Consider the following 26,461-nt stretch of genomic DNA (forward strand, 5'->3'; position numbering starts at 1 on the left):
GAAGAGAATTAGAGGTTTAATCTTCCCAGAGGGAGCACAAACAGTAGCACAAACCTGACAGGGGTTCTAATTCTTCCATGATCTCTCTCTCTCTCTCTCTCTCTCTCTCTCTCTATCGACTTTCAAAGAGTCAGTATGAGAAGCGCCAACAGAAGTTTTGTTTTCCCTGGATTTGGTAAATCTGTAACTTGAAGGCTCCAAAGAGTATTGGGAGGGATAAAGTCTTCAGTCCTGTGTCCAGGTTTTCCTAAAATTCTGTCAGGTGTGTATGTGTTCAGGTGCGCACATTCGATATAAAGCAGATCTGGGCTTAGCTCAGGAACAGAACTTGCTGCAGTTTGAAGACAGAGCTTGACAGGAGAGCTGGGAGTTCCTGGAGGAGACTACAACCCATGTTAGGAGGATTCTGGGTCCAAGGACTAGGAAAGGCTGGTCAGCTACGAGAGGCTGAGGAAGATGTAGAGGCAAGTGAGTCCAGGGGGCTGGAGGGAGCAAGCAGAGTTACTGGGAAACCCTGTCAAAAGCCCATGTGGGGCCTGAACAGCAAGGTGTTGTCATCTAGGCTGAGAGATCCTGTATAGCCAGTGGTCTGGGAGGCCCAAAACTGCGCAGAGGTACTGCTGACCCAAGAGTCAGGTGTCTCCGCATTATTTTTTTTGTATTTTTTGGTGTGTGCAGTTAAAAACCCCTACGTGGGAAACACTGCATTGGATGGACTCTTCATTTACCGTTTAATAAAAGTGGGCTACTAGACCCTCAAATTTAGTTCCTGTCTGGTATGGACTCACTTAAAAATGTATCTACTACTAAGCTAAGCATCCCCCATATCACAAAATATACACTGCTCGGAAAAAAGGAACACTTTGAAAACACATCATATCTCAATGGGGAAAAATATCATGCTGGATATCTATACTGGTATGAACTGGGTAATGTGTTAGGAACGTGAGGATGCCCCATTGTTTGATGTAAATGAAAATTGTCAACCTACAGAGGACTGAATTCAAAAACACCCCAAAAATCAAAAAGTGATCAAATCAAAGTGAAAAATGATGCAGCAGGCTAGTCCATTTTGCTGAAATTTCATTGCAGCAACTCAAAATGGTACTCAGTAGTTTGTTTGGCCCCCAACGTGCTTGTATTCATGCCAGGCAACACTGGGGCATGCTCCTAATGAGATGACGGATGATGTCCTGGGGGATTTTCTCCCAGATCTGGACCAGGGCATCACTGAGCTCCTGGACAGTCTGAGGTGCAACCTGGTGGCATCAGATGGACCAAAACATGATATCCCAGAGGTGTTCTATTGGATTTAGATCAGGCGAGTTTGGGAGTTATTTAATATTATCAATTTTCTGGCAGTGCTCATCCTGTTCCTCCTTGCACAAAAGAGCAGATACCGGTCCTGCTGGTGGGTTAAGGACCTTCTATGGCCCTGTCCAGCTCTTCTAGAGTATCTGCCTGTCTCCTTGAGTCTCCTCCATGCTCTTGAGACTGTGCTGGGAGAGACAGCAAACCTTCTGGCAATGGCACGTATTAATGTGCCATCCTGGAGGAGTTGGACTGACTGTACAACCTCTGTAGGGTCCAGGTATTGCCTCATGCTACCAGTAGTGACACTGACCCTAGCCAAATGCAAAACTAGTGAAAAACAGTCAGAAAAGATGAGTAGGAAAAAATATCAGTGGCCTCCACGTGTAAAAGCATTTCTGTTTTGGGGGTCGTCTCATCGTTTGCCCATTTAGTGCACCTGTTAATTTCATTAACACCAAAGCAGCTGAAACTTTTTAACAACCCCCTCTGCTACTTAACTGACCAGATCAATATCCCAGGAGTTTAATTGACTTGATGCTATATTCTGAATAAGGGCTAGTTCACACTAGATGCAGTTCAGTGCTTTTTTTTCTCTGCATCAAAAATGCATGCACAGTGTTTTCCATGTATTCCAATGGCCCTAGTGCACACCAGTGCAGTCATTTCCAGTCTGTCATTTCCGTTGCAGAAAAAAAAGTAGAATTTTTGCTGCATAGAACCATAGTGGAACATAGCAAACTGCATCAAAACTGCGTGTGGTGTGAACTGCAAGCAAAAACGTATCCGGAGTGCCTTTTTGTAGTGTGAACTGGCTCTAAAAAGTGTTTCTTTAATTTTTTTTTAGGTGTGTGTGTGTGTATATATATACAGGGGTGTATTTACCACAAGGCAAACAAGGCATTTGCCTAGGGTGGCATTTTTCAGGGGGGCAGTACCGTCCCCTGAAAGAAGGAAAGGAAGAAGGGACACGCAGCACAGGGATCTGAGAGAGGCTGTGGGCTGTTAATGGTGTATGCAGAGCCTGACTCTTGTTCCGCTGTATGGGGGGCGGTGGTAGTAAAAGGCTCTCTCGGGTGGGCGTGGGGGGCGGTGGTGTTGTTGGTCAATGCCAGGCTCTCTTCGTGGGGGAGAGGGGGTGTTGGTCGGTGTCAGGGTCTCTCTCCATGGAGGGGGGGAGCCAATTTTTGTTTTGCCTAGGGCAACACGTAACCTAAATACACCACTATATATACAGTTGCAAGAAAAAGTATGTGAACCCCTTGGGATTACATGGAGTTTTGCATGAATTGGGCATAAAATGTGCTCTGAACGTCATCTAAGTCACAACAATAGAAGAACACAGTCTGCTGAACATAATACTACGTTTCCTGTAGTTGCAGATCAGACCTGCACAACGATCTGGAATAATTTTGGACCACTCCTCTTCACAAAACTGTTTGTGTAGCAATATTCTTGGGATGTCTGGTGTGAATCGCTCTCTTAAGGTCATGCCACAGCATTTCAATTGGATTGAGGTCAGGACTCTGACTGGGCCACTCCAGAAGGCGTATTCTGTGCTGTTGCAGCCATTGTTTTGTTGAATTACTTGTATGCTTTGGGTCATTGTCCTGTTGCATCACCCATCCTCTGCGGAGCTTCAGTTGGCGGACAGATGGTCGTACGTTTTCCTGCAAAATGTCTTGATAAACTCTGGAATTCATTTTCCCATCAATGACAACAATCCGTCCAGGCCCTGAGGCAGCAAAGCAGCCCCAAACCATGATGCTCCCTCCGCCATGTTTTACAGTGGGGATGAGGTTTTGATGTTGGTGTGCTGTGCCTTTTTTTCTCCACACGTAGTGTTGTGTGTTCTTCCCAAACAACTCAATCTTGGTTTCATCTGTCCACAGTATATTTTGCCAGTAGTGCTGTGGAACATCCAGGTGCTCTTTTTCAAACTTCAAACGTGCTGCAATATTCTTTTTGGACAGCAATGGCTTCCTCCGTGGTGTCCTCCCATGTACTCCATTCTTGTTTAATGTTTTCCTTATTGTAGATGTGTCAACAAAAATGTTAGCATGTGCCAGAGATTTCTGTAGGTCTTTAGCTGACACTCTGGGATTCTTCTTTACCTCATGCAGCATTCTGCGCTGTGCTCTTGCAGTCATTTTTACAGGATGACCGTGCCTAGGGAGAGTAGCAACAGTGCTAAACTTTCTCCATTTGTAGACAGTCTGTCTTACCGTGGACACATGAACATCAAGGCTTTTGGAGATACTTTTCTAACCCTTTCCAGCTTCATGCAAGTAAACAATTCTTGATCGTAGGTCTTCTGAGAGCTCTTTTCTGCGAGGCATGGTTCACATCAGACAGTGCTTCTTGAAACCAGTAAACCCAAAACAGGTGTGTTTTTTAAGGGCAGGACAGCTGTCAGCAACACATCCAGTATCATCACACTGATTGGAGTCAAGGTTGGCTCACTCCTGGCTCCAATTAGCTCTGGGAGAAGTCATTAAGCTAGGGCCTCACATACTTTTTCCTCCGTGCACTGTGAATGTTTACATGTTATGTGCAATTAAACCATGGCAACATCTAATGTTTGTGTAGTATTATGTTCAGCAGACTGTGTTCTTCTATTGTTGTGACTTAGATGACGTTCAGAGCACATTTTATGCCCAATTCATGCAAAACTCCATGTAATCCCAAGGGGTTCACATACTTTTTCTTGCAACTGAGTGTGTGTGTATATATATATATATATATTATATAATTATACTGTACATGCACACACTTTAATAACTTGCTGCAAATTTAAAGCAGTAACTGGTAGCCAGATGTACTGCAAACAATATCAAAATACAGTTTAAGGATTTTAACACTTGGCTGCAAATTTCCTGAACAGTGACAATTATCAAGGGAAAAGTTGAAGTTGAAGAGGCCAGTTTGCATGGAACGAAGGAGAGTTGGCGATAGGCAAAGAAATTTCTTAACAGGCAATTGTCTGGCCCTCACCTCACTAGAGGGCACACTGGGAGTATATCGCAGACTAGTACCTGTAGCAGTTGTTGTTGTACTTGTTGTAGCTCCCTAGCGCTGTCAGACAGCCCAGGCAGATGGCGTACGAAAAGAAAATTTGAGTTCCTGCGTCCATCCAGACCTGCCGAGGAGAGTCTAATGAATGGCAAATAAAGGATCAGTTGGTAAAGGAGGCTTGGGGTATCCCTTTAACCTCAAAAAATTCTATCAGTAAAACAAACAACATTAATGGGGTGACCCAGAAGACATTCAGATCATCTGTGATAATAATGGGACAGTACAAGCATCCATTAACGACTATGCAGTGGTGAAATGAATGTGGTAATCCTAGCATGAGTCTCAAAATTAAGTGGCATTAGAAATCTTTAGGACTGTAATCCAAAAAGTTTCTGGTCATTTCACCAAAGTCCAAAGGCCTCTGGCCGCTTTGTGGATGTTAAGTAATTAGAAAATGCAAAAATAATATTTCAATCAGTCTCTTCCTCTGGTAGACTTGCAGTGAGATAGGACAAACCCCCTGTGAAGTAGGAAGCAGAGAGTGTAAATGTAATGAGCAAATATTGCTGACTATGTATACTTTAAAATGATGCTATTGCCATGCATAGGTCAGATTGTATGTGTTAAAGTGGATTTATTTTTAATGCATGCTAAGTACATCATCGTAACATTCCCAGGTATTTATTACCTCTCACAGAGATCACAGTACTCTACCTGAAAATACCTTCATCTGCTTTTCTCTCCAGAGGGAAGGCACCATCTTTGTTCAGCCATCCTCCAGGGTCACCATCTACTTCCTGGATTGAGATTCCAGCTCACCATGACACAATCATGTAAATCCTGGTGTCTCTGCAAGTTCTTGGCTGTGTTCACAAATTTCTGACACAGATCAGCCCCTGCTGCAGCCGATCACCTTTTGACTTGCTACAAAGTTACAATGTTGCAGTCTGATAACTGGGGGAGAGGAGACTGAAAAAAGAGCTTTCTCTAGCCTGCAACAGACTGCAGATACCAACCTAGCCTAGGCAAAGTTGCTGACTGGAGCTCAAGGACGACTTTATAATGATGATCGGTGGAGTTTTTTTTTTTTTTAATAAATAATAATGTTGGCATATATTGGGAACTTATTTATGTACACTTGTAAAGTCAATACAAGCTCCACTTTCAGCTGACCACTTTACAAGCATATCTAAAAAAAAAAAAAAGACAAAAAAAAAGTGAACAGACTAGTTGTTGTTTTTTTCTTTTAGAAGGTTTTATTACATAATTCAGCTTATAAGAATTATGTGATTTGCTTCCCTCAAAGTTAGCCTGTGTGCTTCCTTGAGTTACTAATTCCCCCTTTTTCATAGTAAGCACAGCTGAGTGTCACACAGAGCAAAACATCTGAAAAAACTGGCAGAAGGAAAAACACAACCTGCCCCAGGCCTCTGCTCCTGGCATGGAGGATGTTTTTCAGTACAGACCTTGTAAAGCCCAGCCGCCTGTGAACACCGCTATGTGACTACACGCTGTGATCAGACTCTGGGACCCAGCAGGGCTCTGCACATACGGGTCACCTGCTGCCCTGTGACCGAAGCCCGGAATGTGGCCCTGATCTTTTCCTACATGTTTCTGGTTAAAAGTTTGCCTGTGGATTTGTAGTTATCAAAGCACAGGCAAGAAAGGCAAAGCCATCTCTGTCCTTCTGTATCAACTGTGAAGGATTATGTATATTTTGGTAGGAGAGTTGTAAACGGAACTATAATGGTATTCTGTCAGTTTTATTTTTGTTATTTTATATTTTAGATAGTTTAAAACTGTTCACTTATACTTGATTGTGTTACTATCTATAGCCAAACTTTGTTTTACAAATAAATATGTAATAAAGGAAAAAGGGGTACCCAGAGCACCATGGGTTAGCTGAAAAGACAGCTCAGCAGAGTAGCTTGCTTTTCAGGTCCCTTTGTCTGAATGAAGCCTCCTACTGAGCCATTTGAGGAAGGAGTCACTGCTGTGATGACTCATTGAGATCTGTAAACAATGGGCTTCCCTCAACACTTACAATGTGTAAACCTATAGTTGGGATTTATGTTAAATAAAAATAATGTAAAAAATAAAGTTTTCACTCTATAATCTGTAGGTACCTGAGGGTCCTTAAGTCGGCTGAGGTCTGGGTACAGGTAGAACTGGATCCCCTCCATTGCCCCTGGGAGAGACACCCCACGGATAAGCAGGACTACCAGCATCAAGTAGGGGAAAGTGGCCGTGAAATAGACAACCTAGGAAAACAGTGAGAGAAATAGGAGAGCTCTAGAGGTAAGAAGGGTACATACAAGGTGTGTCCAGAACATAATGAAAATTATATTTTAAAAACTGTTTTATCGTAAAATTTTGCAATTGAACATTGTTTTCTTCAAAGTATGCGCCTTGTGAGTGTACACAACACTCCCAATTGATATTTCTATTCTTCACAGCTTCACTGGAAGTTTTCAAGTGGGATGGCATTCAAAGCCTGCGTAGTGGCTCTATAGACATTATCCACACTACCAAAATGGTGTCCTTTCAAACCCTTCATCTTTGGGAATATGAAAAAGTCAAAAGGAGCCAAGTCAGGCCTGTAGGGTGGATGGGGAAGCACCGTGATGTGTTTTTCAGCCAAATATTATCTGACAGCCATAGCACTGGGACTCGGTATGTTGTCGTGATGAAGGATCCAAGCTGAGCCAATCTCAGGACACATGCAAAAAATTCTTTGATTCACAGTGTCACCAATAGGTGCAAATTCCTTATGGACAATTCCACATGAAAAAAAACAAAAACAATGACCATTGATTTGATTTCATTCGAGCTTTCTTGGGGCAAGTTGACATGGGTGTATGCCATTATTAACTTTGTTTCTTCGTCTTGGGAACGTACTCAAACACTCATCTTCCATGATCACTCAACTCAAAAAACAGGCTTTTTCCAAATGAGCCAACAAGTTTTGGCAAACGAGTTGACAGGGTTCTTTCTGATCAGGTGATGGGTTCTTTGGAACACGTTTTGCACACATTTTTTTTTCATGTTCAAATCCTGAGTCATGATTTTATGAACAATCGACTTGGTAATTCCCATTTCTTCTGCAATCATTCTGACAGTGAGCGGTTGAGAACATACCTCACAGCATCTACATTCTGTTTCATTTTGGATGAAGAGGAGTGTCCTGGTTGTTTTTCTTCAACACCTTCTCGTCCTTCCTTGAAGGCCTTGAGTTATTGGTACACTTGTGCAGATGATAGCACAGCTTCTCTATAAGCTTTCCTCACCATTTCCAAAATAAAAACTTAACAGACGTTGTAATCCCTCCCATTCCTGTCCAAAACTAGTTAAAGCAGAACTCCATTAAAAAAATAATAATGTAAAAATGAATAGCACTCTAAAGGATAAAATAATGAAACAAGTCTTTACTGAAATATTGACCTGTATTTCAGATATTTGAACTGCCGAAAGTGTTTCTGCTATTAGATGTCCGGCTTAATTTAACCCACTTCTTTTGAGCCCAGATCATCCTGAACCTGCCCCCAGCCTATGACAGGACAGTGAAAGGGGAAGCAGCACAGTGATGATCTCATCTCTCTGCCACTGTGTTTTCTCCTCCTATCAGAATGTTCATTGCCAGCACATGAACTAACTGGCTCCTTGTGCTAGTTCTTCCTCCAACTTACCAGTCAGGTATGTACAGGGACTGCAACAGGATAATACCAGGTCAAATTCAGGTACTTACACTGCTTGCATTTAATGATGTATTAATGATAACAGATATGTATTATTTGTGTCTTTTATTGTATATCTACCTAGAATTCAGTATTAAAACAATTTTGGCTTTAGTTGTACTAACCCATCCTGATCTCTTAGTATTACCATTAAAGGGCAGACTGTGGAGAAGGGCCCAATGAGTTCTAAGAGGTACCTAATGGGTGATGATGCAATTTACTCATAGCGAGAAAATAGGCCATTCCATCTCATTCCATCAGTAAGGCTGTTTTCACACTGATCAGTTTTTCTTCTGCTTTTGCATAAAATAAGCAGAAGAGAAACGCATGACCATTAAATCCTATGAAACGCTTCACACTGATCCATTGCAGATAGTTTTTCCACTTTCCAAATGCCCGCTGAACCAGAGCATGCAGCTGCTGTACACATACCATGGGGGCGATTCTGTGCTTTGTAGCCAAAGCCAAAATTAACCCTTCAAGTCCGGACACTTTCACCCCCTTCCAGTCCAGGCCAATTTTCAGCTTTCAGTGCTATCAGACTTTGAATGACAATTGTGCAGTCATGCAACACTGTACCCATATGATTTTTTTTTTAGCATTTTTTTGAGACAGATAAAACTTTATTTTGGTGGTATTTATTCACCACTGGGATTTTAATTTTTTCTATATATAAATGAAAGTCCCAAAATTTTTTTAAAAAAGTTTTTCTTATAAAATTTTGCAAATAAATAATCTTTCTTCATAAATCTTGGACTAAATGTATTCATCTACCTTTTTAGTAAAAAAAAACCCAAATTAGTTTACAACCAAAAATTATAATTTTTCTTACTTTTTTTTATTTTTTTTATATTATTATTTGGGTTTTTTTTTTAACATACTGTCACCCTAGCAGTACAGTGTCATCATAGTGACACTGCACTGCTTGTGGGGAGTGATGAAGATTTTTTTTTTCTTTTTTTACACTGATTGCTTTTACACCCATAAAGGCTGTAAAAGCAATAATTTCTCCTTCTCTCTGGCTGCATTCCTGCAGCCATTGAGAAATACTGTGCGAGCCGTGCTTGGTCACAGCTTGTCATATGGTACAATCCTGTTTAAAAATGTTAACCCGCATCGGCAGAGCTCCCGTCTGGCCGATTATATACACGGGCCAGATGGGAAGAGGTTAAACATTATGTTGCATTCAGCATGTCTTGCCACCACCGAGTTATGAAAGTCTATGGGGCCCCAACGCAAGCATCCCCAACCATGTGCTATACCAGGAGTGGGCAAACTTTTTGACTTGAGGGCCGCAATGGGTTCATATATTGGACCCGGGGGGCGGACCAAGAGTAGATGAATGATGTGTATGTGTGAATTAATATAAATTAAATTACCTTTGCTCTGCGTGTTCCTCTCGCCGTGTTCCCGCGCCGTTCCGGTCTTCAGGGCGGACTGTGAGAGGAGCCTAGCTCCCCTCACGTTCGTCACGCTGCCCCGCCTACACACATCCTGACAGCCAATCACTGGCTATCAGGATGTGAGTGGCAGCGGGACTGGCCAATCATTGCATTTGAGCGTGCTGAATGATGCAAATGTTTGCCTGCCCTGGCTGTTTTTTTTTTGTATCACGCTCCGCGGGCCGGATTAAAAGCTCCGCCGGCCGTATACGGCCCGCGGGCCGTAGTTTGCCCATTCCTGTGCTATACACATGATGGCAGTATGGTGATGCAACAATTACAGGGTTAAATCAAACAGTGAGAAGGTGACACATCGCTTCCTCACCACCAGTCAAATGTCCTGTGAAAAGCCATTGACCTTTGATCACTTTTCAGAGGCAGCAAGGGCTGTCGCACATGTGAACAAGCCCTAACTGATTCCAAGCAATGTATAGCTCAGTCACTAAGCAACTGACTTTTTTGCAGCATTGGAACTATAGAATCACCAGGTCCACTAGCCCTTTGTTTTATCCAATGCATCTGCAGAGGACCACAGTGCACCACAGAGATGTAGCTGCATAGATGGGCATTATAGTCCACTAAGCAGCAACTCCAGACATCACCAGAGCACAGAAATAAGGGGATTTATAGTGTCACAAAGCCGTTCGTGTTCCTATACAGTGAATCTTGGGCCAAAACTTGCCTTTCCAGTGGATTTCACCCCTTTCCAGATACAGAAGTAGCAGATGACCCAGGCAAGAAGGAGACACAATGCCAGCTCCCAGCGCAGACTTCCAATGTGGTCGATACCATCTGATATACTCAATACACGCCTCCTGTAGACACAAGAGGCTCAGTGAGGAAAGCAGAGTCATAAGCAGAGACATGAATATTCAGTGATATCTATTACCTTAGGTTAACATCTGTGTGGGTGGTGCCGCTGCGGATCCGCACGAAAATCCGTGCAGCCACACCACACGCACAAAGAAATGCGGACCCGCAGGCGGGTGCCATTAGTTCTAATGGCACACTGCCCGCACCGAAAAACACAACCGCACTGGGAACCGAGGTACCTGTGAGGGCTGCGTTTTCCAAAGAAGTACAGGGACTTCTTCCCTGCGTGTCCCGAGGCATAGGAGTCCATTCAAATGAATGGGCTCTCGTGCCCGTGCAAATTGCAGCCCGCACAGCAGCATATATGTGAACCGGGGGACAAGGCACCACCCTTACATTCTATATATAACTGCAAAGCCATAAGTTATATATTGGATAGGCCTCATGCACACTGGGCACGTGCCCAGCTCTCCTGAATGCCTTTCTCATGGCAGGAGAAAAGCAGCATCAAAAACACACCTAAAGCTGCATTTTTGTTAAGGCGTTCATTTAGGCATGTGGTAATCCATTTCATTGGCCAGAGCAGCAATTTATTCTGGTCATTGAAATGAATTAACACATGCCTAAACGAACACCTTAACAAAAACACAGCTTTAGGTGCATTTTTTGATGCTAAGGCATTTGTTTAGGCATGTGTTAATTCATTTAATTAATTCTGGTCATTGAAATGATTTAACATTCAAACACTAAATGCGTCTAGCGTTAACATGCATTTAGTCACATTTACACACTTCTAGGCGCATCAAGTGTCTTCTTTTTTTTTTTTTTTTTTTAAATGGCAAAACACTGCTGCTCCTGAATGCACTGGGTTTTTTTTCTGGCACTAAATGCCTGTAAATGCCTATGTGTGCATGGACATATAAAGAAAAATTTTCTAAGATCTTTTTTTTGTAAATCTTCCCAAAAACAGGGGAAATTTCCTTTTTCCTTAGGTTTCCCCCTTTGAGGATTTTCACCCATCTCCTTTTTTAATGTCATCTACTAAATGTTGGACTTGACATCACTTTCTATGGCAGCGACCATGATCTTGAAGGCTATTTTAATCAGTAAGGACACAGGCCCTCACCTTCATGCAAAATTAAAGAACATTTTTGCACAGTGATACAATTTAAAGTCTCTCAACTTAAAATTAAAGTAAATCTGCCAATTGTCAATTAAAACCAAGCACATGATTTCATAGGAAAAGGTGGCCTTCAGTGAAAACTGCATAACAATTCAGTCCTAGGTCTAAAGATATATATATATATATATATATATATATATATGAAGTTATAGGCAAATCTTGACTTTTTAAAAAAAAAGCTGAGCTTGTCCCTTCTCCTGCCCACCTCCTAAGCCCTGCTGATGGCCAAGGTGCCTCCCATCAAAGAGTTTCTCGAGAGGCAATACTGGAGTGGGGCAAACATGTGTTTCAAAGTGGAGATCTACATCTAACTTTAGCTGCCTGAATCTACTGTTGATTTCTATTTGGTTAAAAACTGGCTAAATTCATACCCTTGTTGTCAAACAGTGTGGCATTAAATACAGAGAATAGTAGAAAGAGTTTACTTTCACACCCTCTCTCTATAATGGAAACTCCATTATAGCTGTGAACATGATGAAAATGGCAAGAAAACTCATTTTGGTTGGTGTTATTGGTAGATAGCAGCAGCGCACTTACTCCCAGAATTCGATGACGCTTGATGTGCCATTTGCTGTTGTGCTGTGTGTGCTGTTACTTTTGTAATTATCCAGGCATTGTACTAGAAAAACAGGAAACACATGACCAGATCGGTGAAAACATGACAAAAAGGTATACCGGTAAATCAGGAATATTTTGTAAAGTATTTTAGTTGCCGAGGACAAACTAATTACAGCTTTGGGTGCACTGTTGGTATAGAATTATCTATTTGCTGTTTCTATTTGACCCAAGGAGTTATTTCCAGTGTAGATGGAGTCTCTGGTTTCTTATTTCTTCTGGGAACTCTAGTGATGAGATGTCCCTGCTATAATTTCCAACTCAGTTCCTATCCACATGGAAGTTTCTGTTTACCAGTGCCTTCTCCTGTGGCAAATATAAATTAAAAACCTGCAGAGATGATGGGAAGCTCTCATAATGGGGATAACAGGTTTGTGGTCCCCGGAACTCGGGGCATAGATGGTGGGAGCCCCTACAATGGATCAGCGAGCATATAGACAAGGAAAGCCAATGCAAGGATGATAGGAACTACTCATAATGGGCACCGCAGTTTTGAAACACCAAGAACTAAGCTCAGGTGTGGTGGAGACTCCTCAGCATGGGCACAGCAGGTGTTAAGACCCTGAACCTCAGTGCAGAGATGGTGGGAACTGCTCATAATGGGAACAGCAAGTGGAAATTCAGAACTCCCCAATACTAGAGTAATAGAAGAAACTGTCAGGTGATTTAGCCTGTTAGCAGACACCAGCACCTGTAGTATCTGTTATGGGTGGAAATTCCAGTGTAGAAATGTTTAATACATCTTACCTGTGTTCCAGGTATGGTTGCAAGAAGCCCAGGGCAGATCAGAGGTGAAGGAGTTGAAGAGATAGAAGAATGCCCAAGCCAGGACAACGATGTAATAAAAGTTCAGCAGGACGACAATGACTTGGGATGAATAGCCAATCCCTGAACACAAAGATATAACACATGTTATGAGGCCCAAATTACCCTAGTATGTGCTATCTTATTTTGCCTACAAACAGCTGTGGCTGTCATTGGTGATCATGCTGGTATCCAACTTGTCCAAAAGTGACCAAACCTGCTGCGGGCAGGAGGACCAATTTCCTCCATCTCCTCTCCCCCAGTGATCAGACTGCAACATTGTAACTTTGTAGAAAGCCAGGTGACAGGCTGCAGCAGGGGCTGATCTGTGTTAGGCCTTGGTGAACACCGCCAAGAACTGTGCAGGCACCAGAATTTACATGACCGAGCCAGCATCCTAGTCTAAACAATAGATGGTGATTCTGGATGATGCCTGAACAAAGATGTTGCAGTCCTTCTGGCAAGAAAAGCAGATGAAGGCATTGTTATGGGGAGTATAGTGATCTCTGCGAGAGGTAATAAATACCTGGAAGTGTTAAACTGACACATTGGTTGGTGTTCTTCCCTTAACATTTTAAATAGATCTGTTAAGTCCACCTAAACCTTGTTTGGTCAAAAACGAATTCTAAAAATTATGAATAACACAGCTATTTACCTATGGTAAAAATGTAAAATCATATATTCACTCCCCATGTATTTACTTTCTGGAATTCTGTGACATGTCTTCAGCTATGCCCTGTGAATAGGCACTGCTGTGTCACACATTTCACAGAGTCTGCCTGATATGAAGAGGTGCTGATAGGAGGCGGAGTCAGTACAGAAATCACAGCTTGCAGGTAGCAAGGTACCATGGGATATGTAGCCCTTAGAAATTAAGAGTAAACAGCAGAGGAGAGGCTGCAAAGCATTTGGGGAGTTCAGGAAGTTGTGGGAAGAGATGATCAGCAGACAAGCAAAACTTTTAACATGAAAATAGATTTTTCATGTAAGCTTTTTTTGGCTTGTCAAAATAACTATTGTTTAAATTATTATTATTATTATTATTACAATGTTGATGTTATAAAATGAAGGTGTATGCTGTGACCATAGAACACCTTTAATCACTTACCCTACCACCACAAACTATTTCTATTTTAGGTTTACATTTATATAAATGCACATATATTTTCTACACTTTTTGTTACTGTATTCTGCAAAATGTGGAGATGTAAGGTATCTGTAGACATAGGAAGATTGCCTCTCCAATCTAGCTGAAAACAGTTGGCTTGTTGGATGACTGTAAGTCTGTCTCCCAGCCTATGCAGACAATAAAAGGAATAAGGTAATGCTAACTTTAATTCGTTGTTTATAAACAAGGTCATGTGATTGTCATATCAGCACTGACACAAAATGGTGGAAAACAAAGTCATGAGATTTTTTGTTTGTTCATCAAAACAGTTCATGTGCTAAAATTTGAGGCTAATGACAATATTCTGGCAAAGGCAAAATTGTTAATTTCACTGCAAAATTTTTCTCATTTTGGAGGTTACTTTTTTACTGTTACTTTTACTGTTACTTTTTTACAGTTACTTTTATATGCTCATGACACGTTGGTTCTTTTGAATGATCTTTCATTTAGGAATAGGGTCTCCAAACTATGGCCCTCCAGGTGTTGAGCAACTGCAAATCCCATGAGGCCTTTCAAGACTCTACAAGCCACAAGCAAGACTCCCAGAGGCCTGATGGGACTTGTAGTACTTCAACAGCTGGAGGGCCATAGTTTGGAGACCATAGATCTGGGATAAAAAAAGTACTGAGGCAGTTGTAGAGAAACTGGTGGCGTTTTGTGGTCCTTTGTTATATAAACTGACCTTCAAAGAGGGGGCAGATTTTCCTCCAGGCAGTGACACCTCCTTGGCTGGTGTACTGGCCCAGCGCTGTCTCCAGAAAAAAGACCGGAATCCCACAGGTGAAGAGGAAGATCAGGTAAGGGATGAAGAAGGCCCCTACAGAAATAAAAAGTATAAAGTCAAAGTTAAGTTTTTGTTTTTTTTTTAAGTTTTCAATTGAGTAGGGAAATTTTAATGTAGGGTTTTGATCCCTGTCTGTGGAGGGGATCTTTCCAACACAGACAGTGATGAAAACGATGTTGCCTGGATTTGGAATGTAAATAGCAAAATGCCTTTTTCTTACATTTTAATTGTTACTCAATAAAAAAAAAAAAATAGAAATTGCTACAAGTTATGGATGATCAGTGTATGTACACAGGGGCAGACTGGCCATTTGGAAACTCGGGCACTGCCCGAGGGCCTGGTGTCAGTAGGGGGCCCCATGAGATGCCCCTGGTACCTTTTTCATAGGCTTTTATAAGTTTGGGCAAGGACACAGGGGCCCCATGATCCCCTATTGCCCATGAGTTGTCAGTCTGCCCCTGGGTGCAGATATATTTGATCATTTGATGTGAAAACATAAAAACTGATAATGAGGTAATCAACTGGTCAACCTGTAAGGCTGCACATGTCAGTTTTTAGGAAATTCAACAATTCCACAAACTAGTCAAGAATTGCAACATTTTGAGTACAAAAGTGATCCCTCACAGGTAATAGAAATAGTAGAAGATGAGTCAAAATCATTTCCAGCTTGTTGGAAAATCCTTCCCTTCAGATGTTTTTTTTCATCCTTATCATTGACTATGTAAAGTATGGAGAATTTACAACATAAAGGATAAAAGTAAAAAACAACCACCAATTGTCCTCAAATCTTTTAAAATGACAAGCTACTATCATTTGTTCATTTACCATGGGTTAATATCTGATTTTTGTTGTTCAGTCTTTTGAAAGCTCAGACTGTCTGACCAGACAAGGTTATCCTGGTGCACCTAGGAATCCTGAGTGGGGGTCATGTCCTGACACTACACAGATGCACGTGTGACTAAATAAAACTGACTTAAGAAAAAAGCACAATTTGATTAATGAAAAACGTTACAAGTGCAGATCACACAACATCAGGCCACCGAAGCCTCAACTGACCATCTTATTAACCAGGGTGTGAGAACGGAGAGGTTAACTACAACCAGAAATGATTAAACCCTCATACATGCTGATCTGTTCATAAAGAAAGTTTCTAGCAGAAATTCCTACTCTGCTAGCCACTGATAAACTCAATGTAAATGTAAAACACAACTTTACAAAAGACGATTATCCTTAAAGTTATCCTTTATTAACCCCCCCAACACACCGGTCCACATTACTGCCATGTCCATGCAGTCATAGCTGCACAGCAGTCGCTGTAAACTCTCTTGGTCTGTTCTGTACTTCTGTTGCTCATGCACAGAAATATCCCATTCATCCTAGTCCTAGGAGGACTATCAATCGTGCCCCAGCGATATACAGCCACTCTGTAGGAATACATTGGATTTTTCAAATGGATTCCATGTGCTAAGGAAATAGGGATTGGCAGTAAATGAATGTAATTTATTGGATAACCTTTTGAATGTCATTTCAAATGTTGTTTTCAATCTTGTTAAATCCTCACAATGAAACAAATGTTTGACCATGCCTGACCCCCCCCCCACCCCCCCCCCCTACCAATGCTGATATGAATTAATTTATCTTCTTCTGTAAGTTACCTAAGATGCACTCACCTAAGCCCCCCCCCCCCCTCCAGGTCCTTCACCCCCCACCAGTTCCTGAAAAATTCCATACAGCCATTGCTGGAGTGTAGGTAAAAGAGGAAGTTCCGCTTTAAGGACTGCTCCCCCACTCCCCATTAAGGATTGGCACCTTTGGGGAGCGGGTACCCGAATTTGACCCACTTCTGGTCTGATCACCTAGGCAATCAGAAGCAGAAGGTGTCTTCCCTCCCTCCCTGTAGTCTTTTGGGACACGTGACAGGTCCCAGAAGACTACAGGACCATTCATGAAGAGCAGCGCTACTCGCGCATGCGCAGTGGGTACCCGGCTGTGAAGCTGCAAGCTATCACAGCCGGGTGCCCACACTGAAGATGCCGGCCTCCTGGAATACAGGACGGCCGGTGAAACGAGCTGCGGAGGACACACCATGGGACCGAGGGACAGGTAAGTGGCTGTTTTTTAAAAGTCAGCATCTACAGTTTTTGTAGCTGCTGACTTTTATTTTTTGACAGGGTGAGCGGAACTCCGCTTTAAGTGGCAGCAACGAGGCTGCAGAAGATTAGCAGCACTGAGAGGCAACAAAGGACAAAAAGGGTGTAAAACAGCATTTGCCAATTGTTTATGATACACAGCACTTTAAAAACTGTGGGGTTTATTTACTAACGCTGGAGAGTGTAAAATCAGGCTCACTTCTGCATAGAAACCAATCCGCTTCTAAACTCAGCTTGTTCAATCAGGCTTTGGCAACAAACTATAAAATTACTTGTGAGCCACAGAAATAGACGTTATAACTTTGAAAATGTTCGCAGGCTCCCTTTCACATCCTCATATGTATGTGTGATTGAATACCTGTATTTGGAATTTGGTGCCGCGCGCTATGATTGAGTGAATATCTATGTAATATATATGTTATATATGATGGTAAACTATAACAGTGTATTAGATATTGTGCCTTATATCAATATATAATCAATATAATAATAAGAATTGCATACATAATAATACTGTAAGATATCAATTCAGCTGATTGCAAACATTATACAATTATAATACAAAATGTGAATATAAATGGTGAAATCATTATAATAAAAATCATAATAATTAATAAAATAAGTGTCCAAAAAGTGTATATGTAAAATAAAAATGTCCAATAAATATTTTTTGCTTGCTGTTAACAGTTTTATTTTACAGTATTGTTATGTATGCAATTCTTATTATATTGATTATATATTGATATAAGGCACAATATCTAATACACTGTTATAGTTTACCATCATATATAACATATGTATTACATAGATATTCACTCAATCATAGGGCGCGGCACCAAATTCCAAATACAGGCTTTGGCAATAAAACCTGGAAGCTGATTGCTTTCTATGCAGAAGTGAGCCTGATTTAGCACTCTTCAGCTTTAATATATAAACCCCTAAGTGTCATTCAGTTAGGGTTTTCATCTGTTTAACACATACATCACTGCCTGTTTCCAGATCCCCCCTCATCCTCCTACTCTTATGCAGGCCATACATGGGTCGAATTCCAAACAATTTTTGTCCAAAAATCGAAAACGTTGTTCGCTCGGTAATCCAATGGTGTCATCAATGATTTCGAAAATCGGCCACACAAGTCATAAAGTTCACCCCATATAATAGGTGAAACGTCTGTTCCTTCCAGGTCATGGCTCATGCGCATATTCTTTTCGGAAAAATAATTGTACGTTTTGACCATCATTGAGTCGAAAATCAGTAGTTTTTCACAAATTTTCCAAAATGCCCGATCACCAAAATGGAGAGGAACCATGAAAATCGGCCAGTGCCATTGACCCACTAACAGAGCGAAAATCGGCTGATTATTCTTAGGTCTGATTTTCGGACTAAAAATCGGTCAACTTTCGACCCATGTCTGGCTGGCATTATTCCTGTACACTTTGGAAGCTTGTCAGCAAGCCCCGGGCCAACGATTCTTTGCAGGACCTGCTGATCAGCTGTGTACAATCACAGCCCAGAGCTCTGTGCTGATAATCAACACAGAGCTCTGTACAGAGGGAACGATCTCTCTGTTTGTCATCTCTACAAAGCAATGATGAGAAATTCAGAGATCTGTTAGTAAAAAGCAGCACACTTTACACATATTACACATCGGCATACATTTAATCCCTTGATTGCCCCAGATCACAGATGTCAAACTGGCGCCCCTCCAGCTGTTGTCAAACTACAAGCCCCATGAGGCGTTGCAAGATTGACAGTTACAAGCATGACTCCCAATGGCAGAGGCATGAGGGGACTTGTAGTTTCGCAACAGCTGGAGGGCCACCAGTTTGACACCCCTGCCCTAGATGTTAACCCCTTCCCAGCCAGTGTCATCATTACAACAGTGACAGTGTATAGTATTATCACTGATCACTGTAGTAATGTCACTGGTGATGTCAGAGACAGTCAGTTTCCCCCAGTGTCAGTTAGTGTCAGATAGTTTGTGAGCGCTAAAACTTTCAATCACACTTATTGGGATTTTTTTTAATAAAGACATGTAGACTATTACATTTTGATCAAAATGTATGATTTTTTTCATGTTTTTATTGGATATGTTTTTTGGTAGAAAGTAACTTTTTTTTTTATATTGCCAATAAAATACCACCAAAAGAAATCTCTGTTTGCGTGAAAAATATGATATCAATTTTGTTTGTGTACAGCATTGCATGACATCGTAGTTACCAATTAAAGTATCGCAGTGCCAAAGAGCAAAAAATGGCCTGGTTATGAAGGGGGTAAATCTTCTGGAGCTCAGGCAGTTAAAGGATCTGCCACAAATGCCCAATTTTGGTGTTCAGGTTTATGAACTGTTATCAGTAATTTGGTACTCTTTAGAAGGAAATCGATGATGAGATTGATGAGTGGCCTCAATGCTTACAGCATTCATTGCAGAATGTATATTGCCCTAAATAAAAGTACTGCTGAATGCTCTGCCCAGCCCAGTCTAGCCGTAGCAGCTAAACTCCGGAACCTCATGCACCAGGGCTGAATGCCCAATGTGCACGAGACCTCATGCACATTGGGCATGAGACCTCATGCACACGAGACCTCATGCCCAATGTGCATGAGGTCTCGTGTGTCAGTACTCTAACCCTCTCCACCGACACTCATTCAGGAACATTAGCAGACACCGCGCGGTGATTACACCTGTATAGTGGATGTAACATCTTGTACTCAGACTTTAGACTTGTCGGTTGCCAGTAATTGCTGTGCTGGGCCAAGTCTTCCCTCCTCCCTTCTCTTGGGATAATGCAGCCAATAGTACAGGGGGAGGAAACAGGTCAATCTCAGTCTAATTCTACTTCTTGGAAGAAAAAGAACTTAGAACACAAAGATTTTCCTGCTCCTGTGACCCAAATGAGGATTCAGAACTGGCACTGCATCCTGTCCGCACCCATGTTGCAGTACAATTACTTGCCAGGTTTGCAAAGCAAGCAGAGCTGACAACTCCACCCAAAGTGGATGTCCTTTTTGGACGAAGTGAGGCTTGGATGGAACACCTGGCAGGTTTTTACCACTGTATGAGATGCCAAACCTCTCCGCATCCTGGATACACTTGTGACATGCATAGCTCAGCTTTTTCTACTGAGCCATTATCGTCACCAAGTCTGTATCACAATAGATTTTTCTGGAGAATCTACTGCACAATAATGCCAGGCATTTTTTCTTTTACTGACCGATGATGTCAGGTATTTTTTCTCCAGCTGACCACTAGTACGTTTTCCCTCTTCACTCCCTACCCATGTATGCACTATGTTACAGAATATAAGCGGTGCACTCCACATGCTGTGCTGTATGTCACATACTTACCATAGTATTTATTGTCTCAACAATTGGTTGCCAAGTAGCCCCAAGTGTCTCAATGAAGTGTCTATGTATTGCTCCTTCTTTGCTTATGCCAGGGTGACAGTAGCAGCTTGGATGAAAGTTTCAACACATCTTGATACAGCCAAATCAATGGGTGGAAATATTCCCCCACCATCACAACCACACACACCTCCCAATGGCTCTCTTCCTTTTCCCTTGGTTTGGATACCACTGAGGACACCATCCTAAAGGGACTTGCTGGGCTACCATTAGAAATCATGAGGCTCCATATAGCCTACATGATAAAGCCCCCAGCCCACTTCAGGCCCTGTACCGAATAGTTGACAGGGGACCCCAACCCCTAGTGTCTCAGCATACACTTTAACCCCTCTCCATGTGCTACCTCTGTGCATAAAGCCCCCCACCCCACTTAAGGCCCTGTACCAAATATTTGACAGGGCCCCCCATCCCCTAGTGTCTCACCATACACTTTAACCCCTCTCAATGTGCTAAATCTGTGCAGACAGCCCAGCCACCATCACCCAGGACCCACACCCAGGTCCTCCTGCCCAGTTCCCAGGTAAAGACGTGCCCTATAAGGCCTCACTGGATGTTTGTACAGCTGCTCCTAGGGCTTCTGGCCTCTAAACTCCCCTGCATGTTAGCCTATGTGTCCATGCCAGGAGCAGACTGACAACTCATGGGGTCCCTGGGCAACAGGAAATCATGGGGCCCCTGTGTCCTTACCCACCCTCAAAAAAGACTATGAAAGGTACCAGGGGCATCTCATGGGGCCCCCTACTGACCCCAGGCCCTCGGGCAGTGCCCAAATGCCTAAATGGTCAGTCCGCCCCTTGTCCATGCACATATAAGCTTTTAGTGGCAGAAGAGTTTAAAAGCAAGAAAAAAACCATTGCCAATGCATCCAGGGGCAGCAGAGTTTTGGCAGAAAAAACACTTAATGCTTCTAAACGTATCTTTACACGCATTAGGTGCTTGAGCATTAATTAATTTTAATGGCCAGAATAAACTATTTATCCTGGCCAATGAAATGAATATACACCCAAACGCTTGATGCGGCTAAACACGTTATACACTTTTACAATTCGGCCTTTTTTCTGCCAAAACGCTGCTGCCAAGAAGAAAGGCTTCGAGGAGAGTTAAGAAAACGTCCTGTGTGCATGAGGCCTAATGTATCAGTGATTGTGCTGTGAAACATCCAACAGGATGTTTCATGGAAAGTACCCCCTTTTCTCTCCCCCACTGTCAACTGATACAGAGGGAGGACGGGGTGTGCCTAAAAAGAGGAGAGGGGGCAGTAAGCAGAAGAAAGAATTCATTTGGCCATACACAGATCAAAATTCAGTTGGTTCCGCAGGGAACGGACAAAGTTTGATCAGTGTATAGGCGGCCCCTCTCTACAGAAGTCGATTGGGACATTTTGGAATTTTTTTCCTAAATCAGAGGCTGCAGCCAATCTGTTGCAGCTACTGATCAGTGCATTCTGACAGCAATGGATGCTAATGTTAGAATACATTGTCCCATTGGGGGGAGGCACCTCTCTCCACCTCGTTTGTGTGGATGGAGGAATTTGTTGGCCGGCTGAATGAAAGCTAACAGAGCATAGCTAACTTTGGACTGTTCTCTTGCAATATGCAGGAATATTGCTGCACTAAGATCGCCTACAGGCAGCCCCCGCCAGGCTTTCCTGCTGACCTAATATTTCTAAAAACATACCAGGCAAGTCAATTGCCTTCCTAAAATCCTCCCCAACTTATTATGGACTGTGAACCCCCAGGGGGTACAGGGGCTGATATGAATGGCTTTATATGTTCATCGAATCCTGTCTAAATTGACCCTAGTATGTGTATGTATGAATGTAAGTTAGGGACCTTAGATTGTACACCCCTTGAGGGTTAGGGACTCATGTGAATGTACAATATACATGTAAATTGACAGTGCTATATAAGTACCTATAATAAATAAAATAAACAGGGGAAATATATAACTTCCGAGTAGGAAATGAGGCTCATTCTCTTTAATAAGGATCATATGTATGTAGTGGACGTGAAATGGTTAATGCTTCACAAGAGAACATCTTTACATGTTACAAGTAACTACAGAAGAGCCCTGGGCCATCCTAAAAGAAATTTCCATAACAAAAGTTTGACTTTTAAAGTTAGAATTCTGTGTTTAAAAGTCAGAATTCTAAGATTAAAAGACAGCATTCAAACTTTGTTACCTCAGAATTCTGATTTAATGAAAAGGCAGAATTCTGAGACTAAAAATCAGAATGCTTAGATTAAAGTCAGGATTTTGTATTAAAGTCAGAATTCTATGATTAAAAGTCAAAAACATTTTGAAAGTTAAAATTTTGATATTAAAATTCTGACCTAAATAAAACTGAATTTTTTTATTAGTCAGAATTTTGAGATTAAAAATCAGAATTCCGATTTTAAAAGCCAGAATTCTGAGTTTCAATGACAATTCAAAGTCAGGACAAAAGTACGAATTATAAACTGCAAAGTAGGAGTTCTGAGAATAAAAATCTGAATTCTGAGTTTCAGTCAAAATTCAAAGTCAGAATTCTGTAATTACAATTAGGAATTCTGAGTTTTGAAGTCAGAATTCTATCAAAAGTGATAATCTTTAGATTAAAAGTGAGAATTCTGACTTTTAAAGGTAGAACGTTGAGATTAAAAGTCAGAATTTTGTTTCATTGCTTTTCTTTTAAACTTTTCTTTCTTTCTTTTAAAATTGTCACTGGGCTGTATATTAATTTACCTTCCCAAAACTGCTACATCTAGTATGTTAGAAAGCAGCATTAGAATCATTGTTGAGCTTTCCAGAGGAACCCAGGAGCATTGGCCCCAAATGACCCACTATATTTGCTGAAAATAAAATTATGAGGAGCTAGAAACACTAAATGAGCATTCACTGAACATTCACCCCTTCCCACCAGCATTTTTTTTCTCCTCTGCTGTCAAGTACCCTCCTGTATATGTGTGCTTGCACCATCTACTGGTTAAAATAGTATATTGCACTGCAGGCACAGAGCAACGCAACAGCAGCAAAAAAATTTGCTCAGTGCAATGGGACATCCTTGAGAAAAGAAAATTGTTTGCCTTATCATAGGAACTGGGCAATTCTATGTATTTTTACTTTAATAAGAGTCAAATTAAAGCCTAACTCCTGTGAACACTGAGATTGAGCTCTGCAGTTTCCTTTGCAGCAGCTGTTTTCTTATTCTAGGTCACAATCCTGTGCAATGTTCTTTTGTCTCTTTCGGTTAGTTGACCATGTTTACCATGCTTATGGTTATCAGACAACGTTTTCCCAAAAACTGTATATGTTGTCAATTTGCTGTATATGCTGTTAGTTAAGTGTCAAAAGAATGTTACATCACTTCTGCTTTCAAGTGAAACATGTCATCACTTTCACACATGCAAATCGTGTAGTGTTTCCATTTTTTTGTCCAATCCTCTTTACAATGCAAAGCCAAAGTCTGGTGAAAGGAAAAGAGCAGGGAATTTGTGTTGGATGTGGTTTTGTCATTAGGGTGGGTTGTATTAGAAAGACAGGGAAATTTATGCTTGGAAGGCATATTGTGCATTACCTACTCCTGACTCCTGCACTCTTCGTGACACTTACTCTTGATCCAGAGCAGGGTAGGCTCAGGATTAATATAACAGTACAAACAAAGGGCAGCTGCCCCAACCTATAACTGGCCTTTGCAGCAAGGAGCACATGGAAAGGTGACGCATGCCAAACAACAAAAAAGAAAACTTCCCAGCTCAACTTACCAGCCATCCTGCAACCAACCGAATTATCCTGTTTAACAGTTCATGTTAATAACGGGTTTAGTTTGCACACATATGGGTAAGTTGCAGAGCCACTTCATGGCACCCCAGTATTATTATTTATTTATTTAAGGTACTTATATAGCACTGTCAATTTACACAGCACTTTACATATATATATTGTACATTTACATCAGTCCGTAACCCTCAAGGGGTGTACAATCTAAGGTCCCTAACTCACATTCATACATATGCATACTATGGACAATTTATACAGGATCCAATTAACCTACCTGCATGTCTTTGGAGTGTGGGAGGAAACCGGAGTACCCGGAGAAAACCCACACAGGCACAGGGAGAACATGCAAACTCCAGGCAGGTGATGCCGTGGTTGGGATTTGAACCAACAACCCCCTAGTACTGCCAGGTGGAAGTGCTAACCACTAAGCCACTGTGCCGCCCGTATTATCTGAAATCCCTAAAGCTATACATTTTTAGAGCCTCCATAGTAGAAGCACATGTATAATAATAGATAGATTAATGCATCAGGCTTAATTTAACTTTACCCCTTTAAGCTCCTCCCACTGCAATGTGGCCACTACCGCCATTTGACATGGCACACATAGTCATTATTGCTCTTCTCAGAGTTACCCCAGGTCCTTCACTGTCCTACCAACCTACCTGAATCCTCCATGATCTTGTGCTGTTAGGTAGCCATCTTAGGGATGGTGCCACTAAAGTAGGACATAGATTGATTGTTTCATTTGACCAGTGGGCTGAAAACAAAAAAATCCTCCATTCACACAAGTGAGGTAGATAGAGGAATCCCCACACTGAGACAAGGGCAGCGGGGATTCTCTGTGGTCAGAATACACTGATCAGGGGCTGCAGCCCATTGGCTGCAGCTGCCGATTGAGAAAAATTTTACAACATTCCTGTTGTCCTATTGTAACGATCGACTTCTGTCGAGTGGGAGTGGCCACACATGGATTGAAATGGTCCCCGCTGAACCGGCTGAATTTAGATCCATCTATGGACATCTTTTGAACCACAAGCGCCACTTCAAAATGGCGCTGCTGCAGCCAGTTGCACATGCATGGCAATTGTCACCTGGGCATGTTTTGCTCCGCACTGCACAACGCTGTTAATATTTGGTGAGTGTGGCTACAAATGGAGGCGTGTTTTTGTGAGTGTGGTAAATAGGGTGTCCCCGTATTTGATTATGAAAATCTGATGTTTCAGGAAGAGGGAAAGTAATGGGTCTACGTGCAGGATCAACAGGTAATACTACTATATTGTAAAGGGGAAGCTATAACTAGACCCACAACAGCAAAATCAGCCTGTATATGCAGTAAAGCATACTTGTTAAATTCACTGTGGAACGTAAGGGGTTAATCCTCTACATTGCGTAAAAAGGCTGTTTGGTCCTGTTTTTTCTGCCCCTCTTCTTGTTCAAATGTCCAGTTGATAAGACAGACTGAACCCGTAGTCGCATGTACATGCACAGTTTAGTGTGTATTGCTAGAGAGGTTTTTTTTTTCTTGGGAGAGTGCATGTGATCAACACATGGCCAATCAGCCCTGTCCAGAAAGAGATCAGGGGTTTTGCATCCTCCTAGAGCAGAAAGAAAACTCCTCCTACAAGCTTTAACCAGTGCTCTGCTGAACACTGATAGAAGCCACAAGACTGCTCTATACCGCCAATGAGAAAAGGTATTTAGCAGTTTATATTTACTAAAATAATTGCATTTCCGTGTTCTATATACTGTGGGAGACCAGATATAGTGAATGCAGGGTCCGGGGTTTAGGAACACTAAATTAATGAAAGACTGCATCATATACTGTATATCTTTTTATACTGTATATACTGTATATTTTTTTATTTTCCCAGACTTACAGTATGCTTTACGATTCCTCAGAGTCCCTTGCAATCAGAGATAGTTTACAAGGATTCTATACATTTGAGTTCAGCGCTATAAAGCCAGGTACAGTGAGTAACATACCCCAATGACAGTATGAATGTAAATGTTTGAACAAAGGTTATGCTATATGTAGTTCAAGGAAACGCAATATACACAGAATACAGGTCACTGACACCGGCCACTGATGGAACTAAGCAGGCAGTGTAATAACTGACCATTTTCATTCATTCAGTATTCTTTACTAGTTTGTCAATATCAGTATATGCAACAATTCTTGAAACCAATTTCCATTTTTTTAAGAGGATTTATTAAATTGTACACATTTTCCTTATTTATGCATGGAAACTAAAATACAGTTTTAAAAATTAATTTATAA

General features: G+C 41.7%; 1 protein-coding gene across 1 annotated transcript in view; it reads right to left on the reverse strand.

Annotated features, from left to right (window-relative positions):
- Nucleotides 1–26,461, reverse strand: part of SLC6A13 (solute carrier family 6 member 13) — a 92,655-nt gene that overhangs the window by 11,886 nt on the left and 54,308 nt on the right. The window contains exons 4-9 of the mRNA XM_089671764.1: nucleotides 14,768–14,902; nucleotides 12,861–13,001; nucleotides 12,036–12,117; nucleotides 10,185–10,317; nucleotides 6,453–6,587; nucleotides 4,347–4,450 (exon numbers count right to left, since the gene is read on the reverse strand). Coding sequence (XP_089527890.1) covers nucleotides 4,347–4,450; nucleotides 6,453–6,587; nucleotides 10,185–10,317; nucleotides 12,036–12,117; nucleotides 12,861–13,001; nucleotides 14,768–14,902 — 730 coding nt within the window. The remainder of the gene's footprint in view (nucleotides 1–4,346; nucleotides 4,451–6,452; nucleotides 6,588–10,184; nucleotides 10,318–12,035; nucleotides 12,118–12,860; nucleotides 13,002–14,767; nucleotides 14,903–26,461) is intronic.

Source organism: Staurois parvus, unplaced genomic scaffold, assembly GCF_062004578.1.
Source record: "Staurois parvus isolate SC_StPar_1 unplaced genomic scaffold, SC_StPar_1.0 ptg000114l, whole genome shotgun sequence".
Classification (NCBI taxonomy): domain Eukaryota; kingdom Metazoa; phylum Chordata; class Amphibia; order Anura; family Ranidae; genus Staurois; species Staurois parvus.